The 18,249-nt window shown below is 44.9% G+C and overlaps 1 protein-coding gene across 1 annotated transcript in view; it reads right to left on the bottom strand.

Moving 5' to 3' along the window:
• LOC146344663 (uncharacterized) overlaps positions 1-18,249 on the bottom strand; it is a 52,526-nt gene that overhangs the window by 22,252 nt on the left and 12,025 nt on the right. The window contains exons 3-7 of the mRNA XM_084859809.1: positions 18,129-18,173; positions 13,607-13,666; positions 8,457-8,521; positions 3,608-5,558; positions 2,843-3,472 (exon numbers count right to left, since the gene is read on the bottom strand). Of these exons, the coding sequence (XP_084715935.1) occupies positions 2,843-3,472; positions 3,608-5,558; positions 8,457-8,521; positions 13,607-13,666; positions 18,129-18,173 (2,751 nt within the window). The remainder of the gene's footprint in view (positions 1-2,842; positions 3,473-3,607; positions 5,559-8,456; positions 8,522-13,606; positions 13,667-18,128; positions 18,174-18,249) is intronic.

The following is an 18,249-nucleotide window of genomic DNA, read 5'->3' as shown; positions in this document are numbered from 1 at the left end:
GCCGCTGCTGGGCTGTGCAGGGACGCAAATGGCGGCCGCCATAGCTGCTGCCATTTGCGTCCCTGCCTTTTGCTGTGATAGGCTACGTAAATACTTACGTTGCCTATCATGGCAAAGGGCAGGGATGCAAATGGCGGCTGCTACTCCATTTGTGTCCCCACTTTTGCCGTGATAGGCTATGTAAATACTTACGTAGCCTATCACAGCAAAAGGCAGGGATGCAAATGGCGTAGCGGCCGCCATTTGCATTCTTGCCTTTTGCCGTGATAGGCTACATAAGTATTTACATAACCCATCACGGCCTCTGCAGGGACACAAATGGCGTCCCTGCATTAGCCTATCACAGCATTTGTGGGGAGGCGAGTGGCGGCCACAGATGCAGCTGCCATTCGCACAGCACTGGCAAACGGCAGCGGGTAAGCTCTGTTCCACGCGCATTTCGCGGGGTGGAGTGGGGGCTTCACTCCGCCACGGATTCCGGGGGGCCGAATGTGCTGGCATTCGGCCTCCCTGGAATCCGTGGCGAAATTCTCCGCCATCCCTAAGCCATATATTGCCACCATTGCATACATTAAATGATTTCAGAAAGTAGATTAAGGATGCCATCCTATGGGGATGGCTGTAAGCCTCTGAACTCAGTGGCTTATGGCCATCCAATGCAGAGCTGGAGGAGTGGCAGAGGCGATCTTCACCTCTGTGTTCTTCCTCCTCTGCATTTCAGGTGGATGGGCTTTTTCACCTGCCTAGCTGAGGAGTTGGGGAAGGGGAGGGAAGGAGGCTGGGGAGGCTGGAGGATTCCTCGTAAGCCAGCCACCCCAGCCCCCTCCCTGCCCATGGGAACACGCCTTTACCTTCCCTCTGTAGTTGCTGGTGCAGTTCTTTCTGTGCTAGCTGTAAGGGAGAGGGGCGTGGACTCAGACTCCTGGGTCCAAGGTCAGAGCACTGATTCCAACCTTGGATCTAGGAATCTGAACTATCCTGTGCCCCCACCCAGACGCTGTCTAGGGTCTACTGGATTGCTTTCTAAGTTAACAATAAGAACTGGGTTGTTGCATTTGCTCAGGATCTAAATCTGCAAATGTTGCCTATTACTTCGCTCTTCCAGTTGTTGCAAAAAAGCAAAATTTCTAGCCTTCATTGTAATGGAGTGTGTGTGTAGGGGGACAGAAAGCTTGACATTCTAGAGGCAACAACTGGTGAAGGGACAGAAAGTAGAGCAGAATTGGGAGGGGTTTGCAGGGGCAATCAGAAGGGGCATTCCTAGGCCTGGGGCCATGGGGCTCTGCCCTGAATCTATTCCCCACATATCCAGATCTATTCCACAGAGACCTAAATGTCCATTGGTGCCTGTGAAGGTTTGAGGCCTACAGAGGCAAAGGAAAAAAGTTCAGGCTTAGAGGCCTGGTTTTTTTGTTGGGAGGGGTATCCCTGAGAGGAGTAACTTCATTTCTCCGGTTAAGTTTCAGTTTCATTTCCCCAGTTAAGTTTCATTTCTTCAAGTTTGGAACATTAGTTTCAGTTTTGAGGGAGGAGGGTATATAAAGAAAGCCAGTAAGAGGAGAGTCACAGAGACCAGAGCCTGAAGAGGGAGCAGGAAGAAGCAGCCTAGAAAATTCTAAGGACAGCTAGGGTAAAGGAACTTGTGTTTTGCAACTTTTATTTTCTTTTAATGCCTTTTGTATCACTCAACTCTATTGTGTAAATACCTTTAGTTGTGATTTGCTAGCTTTAAATTTACCAGTAAACTGTTATGGTTAACCCCTGTGTCTAGAGTGTCAGTCACCCCACGTCTACAGCCTAAACCCAATGTTACTAGGAAGCAGAAGTTTAAAAGAGGGAAGGTGGAACTCTTAAGGAGGCAAGAGATCCTTACAGGGTTGCCCGGAGGGTCCAGATCATAAGGGGAACCTTGACAGTGCTGATTTAATTTTTTCTCAGCTTAATTGTTATGAAGGGGACAATTTTCCAGGGGGACTGCAACCGGGGAGGGAAAGGTTTACCCCCTTCCCACATTCTGCAGACCCCTCCCCCCAACCTTTGCATGGCAATTAAGCATAGAATTTCCCCCCCCCCATGGGCGCCAATACTAGATTTTAGCCTCCATGCGGGTGGATTTCCAAGGGGATCACAGTTGGGGTCAGCCTCTCTTCCCTGTGCACTGTAACCCCCCCCCCCCAATCCCTCCCTCCACATGGCAATAAGCTTAGGAGAAAAAGTCTTTCATTGATACCAATGGAAAAATTAGGCCCCAAATCTTTTAAGTGCCTAACAATGCCCTGACTATCAGACTGCTGCCCAAGGCTACTCTCAGGGCTACTCTTCCTTACCCTCTTATCCTCCCTCCCATGTAACCCCAAACTCTACAGCCTTTGCTTTCTCTGTTCCTTTTCCCCAGTCCCCCTATTCCATCATGCTACTCCTTGCCAAATATTACCAGATCTTTTGAACACTGCAACCTTGGCAGGAGGATAAATCATAAATGTAAATCGGCTTATAGTGCAGGCCTGTACATATCTAGTCAGATTCTATTTTCGGGTATGTGAATATAGGATTGCAGCCCTAAATGGCATAATTTATTCCAACTGCAGAATTCTGTTTTCCTGCAGGAGAATTTGGACTTAAAACTGGTTCTTGTCACCCACTCTAGTTTCCTAACCCATAATTTGCATTGATGGCATTGAAAATATTACAATTTCTACTCCTACTACTAATTGGTTGTTGTTTCTTTTCCCCTTGGCACAGTATATAAGAAACAGATAGGAATACAGAAAACATCATTTGTTATTTATCACACCCTTAAGAGCAGACTAATCTATGTGTTTTCTTTGACTCTTTCATGTACCTGTTTTCCTTGAAGAAAAAATCCCGTGGGCCCTTCAGGTTCTCCTTGCTCAATGTTTATTTCAGATTCCTCAGGTCTGAGGATTAGACTTTTTCTGGAGGCATCACGCCGTGCAGTGATTATACTTAATCTGGATGCATTACGTTTTAGTTTCCCTAGGGAATCTTGGGGCCCCACTGTCCACGAGGTCACTTTAAGCCAATCCATATTGGTCTCCCGGGATGCTGCAAGACTTTCCAGTTTGAGGTCTGTTAGAGATGAATTTAGAAATTCCTGCAGGTCTTGTGTGAATCCTTCAGGGAGATTCCTCATGGAGGCTTCAAGCCACTTCTTCACATCCTGTCTAGATGCTTCAGGACATATCTCATTGAGGTTTGTTAGGGAATCTTCAAGCCATTCCTTCACATCCTGCTTGGATACTTCCGGATCTTCCTGTTGGAGAAATTCTAAGGATTCTTCAAGCCATTGTTGAACATTTAGTCTGCGAGCTTCCTCTTTGAGACTCTTTATGGATGCCTCACACCATTCTGGCACATTCAATATGGTTTCTTTAGGACCTTTCTCACTAAGACACTGTAGAGATGCTTTAAGCCATTCCTGCAAACTTACTTTGGATGCTTCAGGGCCTTGCTCTTGGAGATGCATTATGGATGTCTCAAGCCATTCTTTCATATCTCTGGATGCTTCAGGGCATGTCTCATTGAGGCTTCTTATGGATGCTTCTAGCCATTCCTGCAGGCTCAGTTTGGATCCATCAAATCCTGCCTCTTCCAGACTTTTCATGGATGTTTCAAGCCATTTTTGCACATTGAGTCTGAAGGCTCCCTTCTGGACACTTTTTATAGATTCTTCAAGCCATTGTTGTACACTTTGTCCAGATGATTCAGGACTTTCTTCTGCAAGGTTCATAATCGATGCTTTTAGAAATTCCTGGAGACTTTGCCTGGATGCTTCTGGACCTCCTTCTTGGAGAGACTTTATGGATGCTTCCAAAAGCCCCTTCCTCACATCCTTTCTGGATGCTTCAGGACATTCCTTCTCAAGGTTTTCTAAGGATTCTTCAAGCCACTCTTGCACACTTAGATGGGATGTTTCTGGTCCTCCTTCTTGGAGACTCTTTAGGGATGTTTCAACCCACTCTCTCACATCCTGTCTGGTTTCTTCAGGACATTCCTCTTCAATTTTTTTAATGGACAATTCAAGCCATTCCTGCAGACTCTGTTTGGAGGCTTCAGGACTTTCTTCTGCAAGGCTTTCTATGGATGTTTGGAGCCATTCTTGCACATTTGCTCTAGATGCTCCATGACCTTCTTTGAGGAGGCTTTTCATGGATGCTTTAGACAATCCCTGCACAACCTGTTTTGATGCTTCCTCTTGCAAGTTTTTCGTGGAATTTTCAAGCCATTCCTGCACAGTTAGATGGGATGCTTCAGGCCCATCCTCTATGACATTTTGTAAAGGTGTTTCAAGCCATTCCTTCACATCCTGTCTGGATGCTTCAGGACATGTCTCTTGAAGATTACTTATGGATGACCTAAGCCATTCCTGTAGGCTCTCTCTGGATGCTTCAGGAGGTCCCTCTCCAAGGCTTTTTATGGATGCTTGAAGCCATTCTTGCACATCCTTTCTGGATGCCTGAGAACCATTCTTTTTGAGGTTCTCTATGGATTCTTGAACCCATTCCTTCTTCAGGCTGTTTCTGGATATTAGAGGCTCTACATGCATCACCTCCTCAGAACTTTCATCCACTGTCATGTTTGATGAGACATGATATTGCTCTTCTTGGAGGTCCTGGAGGCTTTTTATGGATGCTTCAAGCCATTCCTGCTTACTTAGATGGGACGTTTCAGGCCCTTCCTCTTCAAGGTGACATATGGATATTTCAAGCCATTCTTTCACATCTTCTCTGGAAGTTTCAGGACATTCCTTGTCAAGGTTTTTTAAAGATTCTGTAAGCTGTTCCTCCAGAGTCTGTCCCAATGCTTCAGAAGCTTCCTCTCTGAGGCTTTGCAGGGATGCCTGAAGCCATCCCAGTACATTCCCTCTGGATGCTTCAGAACCTCCCTTTTTGAGATTTTCTACAGATGTTTCAAGCCATCCTTTCCTTAGGTTATCCCTGGACAACTGAGGCCCTGTTTCGGATGCTTGGAGGTCCTGGATGCTTTTAGTGGATGTTTCAAGCCATTCCTGCACACTTAGATGGGATGTTTCAGGCCCTTCCTCTTGGAGGTGACATATGGATACTTCAAGCCATTCTTTCACATCCTCTCTGGATGCTTCAGGACATTTCCCTTCAAGGTTTTTTAAGGATTCAGTAAGGTGTTCCTCCAGACTCTGTCTTGATACTTGAGAAGCATTTTCTGTTAGATTTTTCATGGATGCTTGAAGCCATCCCAGTACATTTCCTCTGGATGCTTTGGAACCTCCCTTTTTGAGGTTCTCAATGGAAGCTTCGAGCCATCCTGTCCTTAGATTCTTTCTGGGTAATTGAAGAATCACCTTTTCAAGACCTTCAAGCTCTTTCTTTGTGCTCTCTGTGTCATTTTCAGGTTTTGTGCTCTCTGTGTCATCTTCAGGATTTTTAGCACTTGTACTTGTTTGCCATACATAGACATAGCTTCTTTTGCCTGCTTTATTCATTTGTGATCCTAAGTGGTCCATGTCTACTTCGTATATCCATGATCCATAACGGTCCTTCCTCAGCTCCTCTACCTGTCTATAAAAAGCAGATATTTATGGAACTCCATCTGGTGGAATGACTTGAACAAAATAATCTCAATTAACCTTAAGAACTGCCTTACAGCACAATGTTAGCACTATCTCATTCCAAAATAATCTTGAAAGCCTGGGTTATGATCATTTTTGGAAAATTTAAAACACAATCCTATATATCTCTACTCAGAAGAAAGTCCCACTGAGATCAATGAGACTTTCTCCCAGGTAAGTGTATGCAGGATTACAGCTCTAATGAGCCACGTGTGGATTTTTAAAAACTTTTTCCACATTACTTGAAAATATTTGCTGATACAATTATTTTGGGACTTAGATAATACTGAGCCAATAAAAGTTTACGTAATTTCTAAACATCAATTTTATTTATTCCTGGAATATTCATGAGATGGTATAGATATTTAGAAATGCTTACCTATTTATATTTATATTTATATATATATATTTAGATGGAGAAGCTCCATACAGTCAGTAAAAACAAGACCTGGAGCTGACTGTGGCTCAGATCATGAGCTGCTTCTTGCAAAATTTCGGCTTAAATTGAAGAACGTCGGGAAAACCACTAAACCATTCAGGTATGACCTAAATCATATCCCTTATGAATATACAGTGGAGGTGAGGAATAGATTTCAGGGATTAGACCTGATAGACAGAGTGCCTGAGGAACTATGGACGGAGGTCCGTAACATTGTTCAGGAGGCAGCAACGAAATCCATCCCAAAGAAAAAGAAATGCAAGAAAGCAAAGTGGCTGTCTGAGGAGGCTTTACAAGTAGCTCACGAAAGAAAGGCAGCGAAAAGCAAGGGAGAAAGGGGAAGATATACCCAACTGAATGCAGAGTTCCAGAGAATAGCAAGGAGAGACAAGAAGGCCTTCTTAAATGAACAATGCAAAGAAATCGAGGAAAGCAAAGAATGGGAAAGACTAGAGATCTCTTCAAGAAAATTGGAGATCTCAAGGGAACGTTTTGTGCAAAGACGGGCATGATAAAGGACAAAGAAGGCAGGGACCTAACAGAAGCAGATGAGATGAAGAAGAGGTGGCAAGAATACACAGAAGAACTATACAGGAAAGATCTGAATGTCCCTGATAGCCATGATAGTGCGGTCACTGAACTTGAGCCGGACATCCTAGAGAGTGAAGTCAAGTGGGCCTTAGGAAGCATTAGTAACAACAAAGCTAGCGGAGATGACAGTATTCCAGCTGAGCTATTTAAAATCCTAAAAGATGATGCTGTTAAAGTGCTGCATTCAATATGCCAACAAATCTGGAACACTCAACAGTGGCCACCTGACTGGAAAAGGTCAGTTTACATTCCAATTCCAAAGAAGGGCAACGCGAAAGAGTGTTCAAACTACTGCACAATTGCGCTCATTTCACATGCCAGCAAGGTGATGCTCAAAATCCTACAAGCTAGGCTTCAGCAGTATGCGAACCGAGAACTACCGGAAGTACAAGCTGGGTTTCGAAGAGGCAGAGGAACTAGAGATCAAATCGCCAACATTCGCTGCATCATGGAGAAAGCAAGAGAATTCCAGAAAAACGTCTATTTCTGCTTCATTGACTACGCTAAAGCCTTTGATTGTGTGGATCACAACAAACTGTGGCAAATTCTGAAAGAGATGGGAGTACCAGACCACCTTACCTGTCTCCTGAGAAACCTGTATGAGGGTCAAGAAGCAACAGTAAGAACCAGACATGGAACAACCGATTGGTTCCAAATTGGGAAAGGAATACGACAAGGCTGCATATTGTCACCCTGCTTATTTAACTTATATGCAGAGTACATCATGAGAAATGCCGGGTTGGATGAATCAGAGGTCGGAATTAAGATTGCTGGGAGAATGATCAACAACCTCCGATATGCAGACGATACCACCCTAATGGCAGAAAGTGAAGAGGATCTAAAGAGCCTCTTGTTGAGGGTGAAAGAGGAGAGTGCAAAAGCTGGTTTGAAACTCAACATTAAAAAAACTAAGACCATAGCATCTGGCCCTATCACTTCCTGGCATATAGAAGGGGAAGAAATGGAAGCAGTGACAGATTTTACTTTCTTGGGCTCCAAGATCACCGCAGACGGTGACTGTAGCCATGAAATTAAAAGACGCTTGCTCCTGGGGAGGAAAGCTATGGCAAACCTAGACAGCATAGTAAGAAGCAGAGACATCACCTTGTCTACAAAGGTTTGTATAATCAAAGCTATGGTTTTCCCAGTAGTAATGTATGGCTGTGAGAGCTGGACTATAAGGAAGGCTGAGCGCCGAAGAATTGATGCTTTCGAACTGTGGTGCTGGAGAAGACTCTTATGAGTCCCCTGGACTGCGAGGAGGTCAAATCAGTCAATCCTAAAGGAAATCAACCCTGACTGCTCATTGGAAGGACAGATACTGAAGCTGAAGCTCCAATATTTTGGCCACCTAATGCGAAGAGAAAACTCCCTGGAAAAGACCCTGATGCTGGGAAAGACTGAAGGCAAAAGGAGAAGGGGACGGCAGAGGATGAGATGGCTAGATAGCATCACTGATGCAATGAATATGAACTTGAGCACGCTCCGGGAGAGAGCGCAGGACAGGAAGGCCTGGCGTGCTGTGGTCCATGGGGTCACGAAGAGTCGGACACGACTGAACGACTGAACAACAACAACCTATTTATAAATAGAAGCAGCAATGGGTTGGATCCAGACTTAGTCATACTTATAGTAGAACCATTGAAATCATGACTAACTCAAGTCCCATTGATTCCAATGGGTCTCCTCTAAGTAGGATGACATACTGACTGGGAATATTTGGAGTTGTGGTTCAACACATCTGGGGGGCACCAGTTTGGGGAAAGGAGTGAGGCATTGAAGGAGAGAAGGTTTCCAAATAGTTTCATCAACACTTACAATGTAGCTCGTAGCTCAGAGTTTTTGAGCTCCTCTTGCAGGTGATTTATTTTCATCTGAAGTCTCTTAAAAATCAAAACATGCATGTGTTATATGTGATAAATAAATACATTTCTCTCTCTCTCTCTCTCTCTCTCTCTCTCACTCTCTCTCACTCTCTCTCACACACACACACTCACACACACACACACACTTTAAAAGCCCTTTGGATTGTTCCAGTCCTCACGAAAAGAAACAACTTGCAGGTTGTAGTAACTAGGGATCCAACAATATGGGGAGAACTTTCACAAGACTGAAAGTTATTGGCTGGGGATTGTGGGGGTGAAACAACTCACTGTTGGTTCTTCCCTTGCCCCCACCCACATGACTGCGTTTTACATAATTACCCATGATGCAGTGTGGTTGCCATGTTGTCTGAACCTGATGTGGGGGGGGGCTTTGTGCCCACCCCACAATCCCTACTGCAAGTTGTGGGTTGTAGTGTGGGTTCAAAGCAATCACCACACCGTGCACCAGGTTCAGACGACATGGCAACCCATACTGTGTCACGGGTAATTATATAAAATGAGGCCATGCGACTGGCAGGGAAAGAAGCAATGGTAGGTTCTTTCACCCCCACGATCGTGTGAACCCACCATTGGGTGAAAAGTGAAAGGTTGCCTCTGCCACTTTAAAAATAATAATGTGGATTTCTTCCTTTCCGCAGTTTATACCCCAGATTAGTAGCCCACACAGGGCTCCTGAAGCACTTTACAAAAAAAATAACTGGCTCTTTGAAAGTGTGTGTATTGGGGCAGATAGATACCCTCCCTGCCCCGCCCACCACTCTGAAAATAATGACTTTGGATCCTGTCTCGATTGGGTCCTTAAGCTCTGAGATGTGGCAATGGCATCATGACAGTGCTGGAGATCTTACTCTGTGATATTCAAGCCAAAAATTAGACCCTCCCCTAATGTGGGCACATATGCATTACCAAAAGAGAAGAAATGCATAGCTAAACAAGAGGACACAGATTGGCATAAACTGTGCTTAAGGCTAGCTGATATGTAGATACACATGTAGAAATCACTACTACAATTTAAATGCAAAATACATCTCATCAGAGGGGGGAAGACCACGACCACTGTGAAGAAACTGAGGTAAAAGTTTAACTGTTATGTTTTATTTCAGCTTCTGAAGGTCTGAAGGGGTTAACAGCAAAAGAAAAATGTTTGTGTTTTACTGGAGGCTTCTGCCTAAAGAGAGTTACATTGCAAATATAGTGTGCTGCAAACAGGCAGTTACTGTTACCACCAGGAGGTGAAAATGAAGCCAGGTTCTGTCTAGTTATATGGGAAGGTAGGACTGAAACTAAGGGACCGCAGTGGCTTAGTGGTTAAGACGCTGAACTGCAGACTGGAAGGTCAGCAGTTTGAGACCCGAGTGCTGCGTGACGGAGTGAGCTCCCATCTTCAGTCCCAGCTTCTGCCAACCTACCAGTTCGAAAGCAAGAAATTGCAAGTAGATAAATAGGTACCGCCTCGGCGGGAAAGGTAACAGCGTTCCGTGCACCTCGGTGTTCAATCATGCCGGCCACATGACCACGGAAGCGTCTTCGGACAGCGCTGGCTCTTCGGCTTAGAAACGGGGATGAGCACCACACCCTAGAGTCGGACACGACTGGTTGGGGACACCCTTTAGGACTGAAACTGGCACCATCTGATTGGGCAATAACTGAACATTCGTAAGATGCCCATTGGTTCAAAGATTCCACAGAGATGGGTTGATGGAATGTTGGCCACCCCAAAGCTGATTGGCTGGAGGGTTCTGATTAGAACGAATATAGGAAGCTGTGAAGAGTCTGTTGGGGGGACTCTGAGTCTGACAGGGGAGTCTGTCAGGAGGACACTGACTGGAGGGTTGCCTGAGGAGGTGTCTTAATGAGAAGCTGGGGAGCCTGAAGAAGACAACAGCCAAGAGGAAGCGCAGCTACAAGACTGGGAGGTTGACCTGCGACCATGAGTGGAACAAGCTAAAGAAGGTCTGCAATAGGGCTGTGCAGGGACCACCCGATTCGGAGCTTGTGAATCGGCCCTGATCCGCCTCGGCCTGATCTGGAGCCAGGCCAACCTGCTTCAGCCTCTGGATTCAAAGTGAGATCAGGACAGCCGAAGCACCACCACCTCGCCCAGCTGTGCGAGCCCCATGCCCACCCCCCACCCAGCCACGCGAGCCCCTTGCTCCTTACGTGGACCTGTGGGGGGCACCCGCAGCTGTCTTGGAGGGAGTCACCATTTTCTTTTAAAATGGTGACTCTTCTTCTGGTAATTAAATGTTGCATGGATTGCAGCCATAGAGGGGCCATCTACACAACATTATAGGAGTAAATGGGCCATCTACGCCTGTAATGTTGTGTAGATGGCCCTTTTACAGCCGCAATCTATGCAACATTTAATTACCAGAAGAAGAGTCACAATCTTAAAAGAAAATGGCAACTCCTTCCAAGACAGCTGCTGGCACTCCCCATGGGTCCAGGTAAGGAGCAGGGGGTTCGCATCAGGCCAAAATGGCCCGAAGCACTTTGGATCAATCCTGACCCATTTTGGGCTGCTTTAGCCCGACCCTGATCTGCTCTGGAACTGGACTACTTCGGTCCAAATCACCCTGATCTGCTTTGGGTTTTGGACCAAAGCGGTGCACAGCCCTAGTCTGCAAGTGAGGAGAGGAAGACTTCTGGAGCAGCCTTTGGAGGAAAGAGCTAAAGCCAGAGTGAGAGCTGGTGGACCAGACGGAAGACTTCAAGAGAAGCCTGGAGAACGGTGTTGAAGGTTCCAGGTGGAAGTCAAACCTGACCTGAAAGAAGACTGCCATTCAAGCCCTCATGTTAGGCCTGTTGGTTAACTGGGGTGGAGCTTGATAGGGGAATTGGCTTAACTTTGGTATGGGATAGGAACTGGGGTTTTCTAACACCTTGTCAGTGGTAAAAGTAACTGTATAGAAACCTTGCTTAAAAGTAGTAACAACTTTCTTAAATAATAAGCTTTCTTATTTGCTTGTAAATAAAACACTATATATGTTTGTTTACTTTTCTGGCACCTCTGATCTCATGCCTAATGACTAGCTACCTTAGGGGAATAGGTGTATGTTAAATAAAAGGGGTGTAGTTTAATGGTGGCAGTGGAAGTGAACGGAGAGATTACCCAGTGGTGAGGGGTGATCCTCCACATTTGGGGGTAGAGACTGGTTTGCCCTAGTGTACAGGACCCCACCCTGAGATCAGGTTCTTCACACCATGTGACCTGTGTGTCTGCTCAGTCTGCTGCTGCGGGGCTCACTGTAGATAGGCCACTTCAAGGCCCCTGCGCTCCCTACTTATGGTTCTTTGTCTTAAACTGGGCTTGGACTAGACAGCCCTTCAAACAAAGGACCGTCCTCTGACTGCCTTTCAAATAGAGGACGGTCCTCTGTAAAGTAGCACACATGGCCACCCTCCCCTCCCCACTTCATATGACTTCCTGGAGATGGAGAAAGGGAAGGCCAGAAGAATACCATCTCTGGCAAGGAAAGCTGCAGCAAGGACTGAAGACCTGGGCCCTGCCATCCATGAACAGTGTGTTCAGGAAGCTAAGAAATCAAAGGGTTTTATTCATTTCCATTTTGAAATGAAGAACCCAAGTGGTCTCACCAAGATCTGCAGGGTGGTGGGGGGGGACTCCCCAAATCTGGGCTAGCTCCAGGTTAAAATGCACTGCCAGTATGAGATAGGTATAAGTACTCCATTGAAAATATCCAACATGGCCTCTATGCATGTGGAAATAGTTCCCTACTTCTGCAGTGCATGATCACTGGAGTGAAAATTATCCTTTAAAAAAAAAAAAAAAAACCTATTTTTAAAGAGGCTAGGGAGCCTCTTTCAGTCCAAGGGTCAAATTCAGTTTTAGGAAGCTCTTGAGGACAGCATTCCAAGAGTGGGTGGGGCCCAAGGCAAAATGGGAAGGGCCAAAAAGCCAAACAATACCAGCATATTGGAGCTTAAAGCTAAGCTTTAGGGGAGGATTTCAAATAGAGCTATGTACAAAGGGCCTCTCAAAATTCTCCAGCCTATTTGTGGGCAGAGAAATTGGGGGGACAATTTCACCAAATTTCTCCTAGGGGAGGAGAAATTTTTCAACTGTTTCTCATAGAGAGGGCTCACTATTGGCAGGGGTTGTAGCACAGGTCTTTCCTTTTTCCTCAGGGTTTTTGGTTTATTGCAGTGCTCCTACAAGTAGCAACAGCATCAAATGGTTGAGGCTTCCACGCTTCTGAGGCAGAATTTTGAATTTCTTTTGGTGGTATTTTTGAGCTTGCCTAATCCCTGCAAGGTGGCCGAGGGTGTTGTGTGTGTTTTCTCTCTCTATTACACATCTTTCCATTGCTCTGCAGCCTCCCAGGCCACCTGTACTTTCTGAGCTGAAAAAGCCCCATGGGAAGAATTGCCCCATGATGTCTTCCTCACGATGGCTTTAACTGAGGTGCGGGAAGCTGAGGAGGCTATAGGCTGCTATGGAGATTACTGTACAATGACAGACAGGACACTCATGCACACTCCTCAGCCACCTCATAAATAAGGTAAGCACAAGAACCCCAAACTCAGCCCGAGAGAACGTCTCCAAAATTTTTCCTCTTTTGAATTTCTTTTCGAAAGCAATTTATTTTCTATCAAATGGAATGAGAATGGTAAAAAAAAAAAAAAATGTGGCAGAAATGTTCGGCACAGCACTAATTTCAAACCATTAGAATGGGGCGGGGTGGGGCTTAATAAAAGCTGGAACACTACCAAACTATTGGTGGTTGAGGGGAAAGGGGTGGGGCTAGAGGAAGGGGGTATGCCATCTGGGAAACCCCAGAGGGTTGTATTTGGTCCCCAGGAGGCCCCTGGGTCTGAGGTTCCCCAGCCCTTCATAGAGATACTATCCAGTTCCCAACAACACCTCTCCAGCATACACATTTGGGCCCCCACATTTAAATGAAAAATATTTCCTTTTTAAAATGTCCAGGCTGCACTCCCTTTTGAATTGCAAGGAAACAGAGGGGTTGTGTCACGTTTGGTCTCAGAAATATTTAATCTGATCATATGGACTTGAAGGGAAATGAACTATATCAGTGAATATGAATAAATGTGATCTACCTCAATATGTTTCCCTTGTTCTATCAAAGCTGCTCTTGTCTCAAGCATATGTAGTTGTTCCTGCAACATGAATAAAATAAAAGAATTTGAAGAAAACAGAAAACAAATCTGTAAATTACATTACATAATTTATAGGGGATTTGTTTTGTTTAAAAATATTATTCATAGAACTAATGTGTGGTTGGTTTCCATCTGTATATGTGTCTGTGTGTATGTGTGCATGCATGCATGTATATTTATATTTTCAAAAATAGTTTCACATTGCCTTTCTGCCCTTCCAGGGCTCCAAGGCAGCTTCCAATCACATTTAAGAACAATAATACTATATATAAAACAATAAGACTAGAATGAAAACAGTAGCAAAAACAATGAATAAACCAGAATACAGACAATGAAAATGCAAACTGCCAAATGTCTGAGCCTGCCAAAAGCCACGGGGTGTCAAAACCCCAAGGGCAGTATCCGGCACTGCCAGTCTGCTTACACTATTGACGTACCAGTAGCGTAAGCGACCTCTAACAGTATGCCAGTAGCGTGAGCTGGCACAATGTGTTTTCCAGGGAAATTCATCATGCCACTTACGCTACTGGTGTGCTGCTAGAGATCGCTTATGCTAGTGGTACATCAATAGCATAAGTGGACCGACAGCGTTGGACACTGCCCAGTCAGTGGAAGCACCTGGCAAATGTGCCAGGAAAGGGCATTTTGTAGTCTTGGTGCCACAACGGAGAAAGCCCTGTCCTTGGAGGCCTACCCCTGAGGGTGAGGGCACCCAGAGTAGGGTCTCTGCAGATAATCTGAATACATAGGCAGGCTGATATGGAAGCAGGTGGTCCTGGAGATCCCCCTAGTCCCAAGTCATCTATATCTCTAGACATTGTCCCCGTCTTCTGTTTTTATGGAGAAAGTTGGACTTTCTAGTGTCTGAGAAAAGATGGATGAACTACAGTGAAAATACAAGATGGCAATGACTGGATGATGGCGTCATGTGGATACTCGGTAAAAAGTGAGTGAAAAAAGCATGGCAATTTCACACTTAACCCCTAGTATGGAAGCATGCCGGATATGGGTGCTTCACTGGCTTCCCTATTCATTTCAGTGATGAGAGAGGGAATTAAATGTACAGTCAGGGCCAGAAATATTGGAACAAGGATAACTGTTTTGGCAGTTGGCCTCTGTACACCACCACATTGAAGTTGAAAGGAAACACACCCAGATGGGAGCCAAGTCAGGACTTTCAGCTGTAATTCAAGGGGTTTGACAAAAGTGGGGCACTAACTATTCAGGAAGTACAGCTAGTGGCGTACACACACACACATTGTTGGTGGCTCATAAGTAATGGAATGAATGGCTGACAAGCAGCTGCATGGCCAGGTGTGGCCTGTTTCCTGGGTGCCCCATGACCAATCAAGCGGACAAAAGGCCTGGAGGTGGTTCTGAGTGTTACATTTGCATTTGGTAGCTGTTCCCTGGAACTCCCGACATGAGGTCCAAAGAGGTGTCCATGCAAGTGAAGGAGGCCATCATTAGGCTGAGGAAACAAAATAAACCCATCAGAGAGATAGCAAAAACATTGGGAGAGGCCAACACAACAGTTTGAAACATCCTGAAAAAGAAGGAATTAACTGGCAAGCTCAGCAACAGCAAAGGCCTGGAAGACCACGGAAGACAACTAAAGTGGATGACCACAGAATTCTGCTCATGGTGAAGAGGAGCCCTTTCACAACATCTAGCCAGGTCAAGAACACTCTTGAGGAGGTAGGCATGTCATTGTCAACATATACAGTCAAGAGATGGCCTTATGAATGTAAATACAGAGGCTTCACAACAAGGTGCAAACCACTGGTAACGCTCAAGAACAGAAAGGCCAGATTAGCCTTTGCCAGCAAACACCTAAAAAAACCTGCCCAGTTCTGGAATAAGATTCTTTGGACTGATGAAACCAAGATTAACTTGTACCAGAATTATGGGAAGAGAAAAGTATGGAGAAGGAAAGGAACAGCTCATGATCCAAAGCATACCACATCATATGTCAAACATGGTGGAGGCAGTGTTATGTCATGGGCATGTATGGCTGCCAATGGACCCAGGTCACTGGTGTTTATTGATGACCTGACTGCTGATAAAAGCAGCAGGATGAATTTTGAAGTGTATAGGGCTGTACTTTCTGCTCAGATTCAGCTGAATGCTGCCAAACTGATAGGACGCTGCTTCATATTGCAGATGGATAATGACCCAAAACAAACAGCAAAAGCTACCCAAGAGTTTCTCCAGGCAAAGAAGTGGGATGTTCTTCAATGGCCAGGTCAGTCACCTGATCTCCACCCAATAGAGCATGCTTTTCACTTACTGAAGACAAGACTGAAGGCAGAAAGACCCACAAACAAGCAGCAGCTGAAGGCAGCTGCACTAAAGGCCTGGCAAAGCATCTCAAGGGAGGAAACTCAACATTTGTTCATGTCCATGGGTTCCAGACTTCAGGCAGTCATTGACTGCAAAGGATTTTTATCCAGGTATTAAAGGCGATCCTTAAGTTTGAAATGATGTTGGTTTGTTCCATTACCTATGAGCCACCAACGATGGGTGTGTGTGTTTATGCCACTGGCTGTACTTCCTGAATGGTTAGTGCCCCACTTTTGTCACACCCCTTGAATTACAGCTGAAAGTCCTGACTTCGCTCCCATCTGGATGTGTTTTCTTTCAACTTCAATGTGGTGGTGTACAGAGGCCAACTGCCAAAACAGTTATCCTTGTTCCAATATTTCTGGCCCTGACTGTAAATCTTTGATCTGAATGGGGGTACTTCCAGATAAGGCTATTATGTTGCCATCACTCTGTCTCATTAACAGATGTTTACTGGGGGCGGGGGCAGATGACATCGTTATCTTTTAACCCTCCCATGTTTTCCCACCACTACTTCCATCTTTTTTCTTACCACAGAAAAAACATTAAGGATAAAAGACTGAATATCTAAACAATGCCTTTTCGTTGTTAGTGCTAGGAGCCCTCTGTCTAGAAGTACTCCGATTATGTTTGCAATCCTATACTCAATTATGGGGGAATAAGCCACATTGAATTCATTGGAGCCTACATCTGAGTGGACATGCTTAGGATTGCACTGTTACTTCTGAGTAAATACAGTTAGGACTGGATTGTATGTTTACATTCCAGCTTTATCTTAAGTTAACTCAAAACATTTTTAAAAGATCAAATTATGCAGAGATGCAACTAACATAGGAAGAAAAGGGGATTTTACCATTTTAAAATCTATTCAGACAAGAATAAAGAGCGACTGGCTTTACCAAGGTGCAAAAATGGGGGTTGGCCATTGCCTTTTCATCTCAGAATCCTAGGTCTGATACCCGCAGCACCTAGCAGAGACTAATTCTGCCTTCCCCAAACTGGTGCCCTCCAGATGTGTGGGACTACAACTCCCAGCATCCCCCAGTACCAGGTTGGGGAAGGCTGAACTAAGTCATTCAGTTGGGAATCTCCGTCTTGAGACTGGCTCTAAAAGCAGAATGTGTGGCAACAACAGGGGTGGATAATGCATAACATGTAGGGCACATGTTATGTTATCTGTCCCTTGGTGCCTCCCAAAACTATTATCATTTTTAAAAGGCATTCACTGTGGCTAAAGAGCACCCAAACAGCCAAATTTAGCTTGCAAAGAAGCTAAATGTAGCCACTGTAATGTTCTGTAGTGCCACAGATCAGTTTACTGCCAAATTTGAGAGGCAAACCAATGATTTGGGGCCTTTTTTCTCTCTTGGGGCAAGTAGCATCGCAGAGCATTTCTGTACCAGGCTAAAATCCTGCAACTTTACCAGAGTTTTCTGCTTCGGTTTTAAATGCAGGATCACGACCAATGGGCTTCCTTTACCTAGGCTTCCCTAGATGGCGCTGCAGTCTAGCTCCTCTTATTGCAGATTTTCCTCTTTTCCCAAGGGAACTCATTGTGCTGTAATTTGATAACTCATTATCTCTGATCTTTTTTAAAAAATAGGATAAAGGTCATTTAGCATGGGAGACGCCCTGGAGGTTGATGACATCATGTAAAGGACCTGCAAACTTCTGTGAGTAACCAATCTCAATAGCAGGATAAAAGCCCCATGTGGAGAAGAAGCCCTCAGTGCAGCACCGTGTGGAATATGACCAGTGGTGGAGATCCGGGGAGCAAAATGGCTCCCAGACCTCTGGACATTGCCCATTCCTGTGCTACAACACCTAGCTAGCCTCATTTTTTGTACATTTTTGGTTTTACTATTTCCACCAACCCCCTGTTTTTTGTATGATCTAGCCTGATGAAAAGTTCTGGAGAACTCAAAAACTTGCACACTCTTTTGGTTGGTCCAAATAAAAGTATTGCCCAATTGTGCATTTTGTAATTTTTTTGCACTTATGAACCAATGTGGCTGCCATTGTTTTCTATGATTTTACTAATAGCTTTACTGTAAATTAAAACCAGTTTGCTATTCTCAAAGAAATTAATTTCTTACAGGTTAAAAAGAAAAATCAGTACCTTGAAAAAATCTCCCCTTTTTTCTTCCCAGCTCTGCAAGTGTGTCTAATCAAAGAAAGTGTGACAAAGACAACAGTTGTCACTGATGCAGAGGAAGAGAAAGTACATATTTTGTAAATCT

Source organism: Heloderma suspectum, chromosome 5 (genome assembly GCF_057233095.1).
Source record: "Heloderma suspectum isolate Gila_16-S chromosome 5, 16-S_ref, whole genome shotgun sequence".
NCBI classification, from domain to species: Eukaryota; Metazoa; Chordata; class Lepidosauria; order Squamata; family Helodermatidae; genus Heloderma; species Heloderma suspectum.
This window is presented reverse-complemented; position numbering and strand designations above follow the sequence as displayed.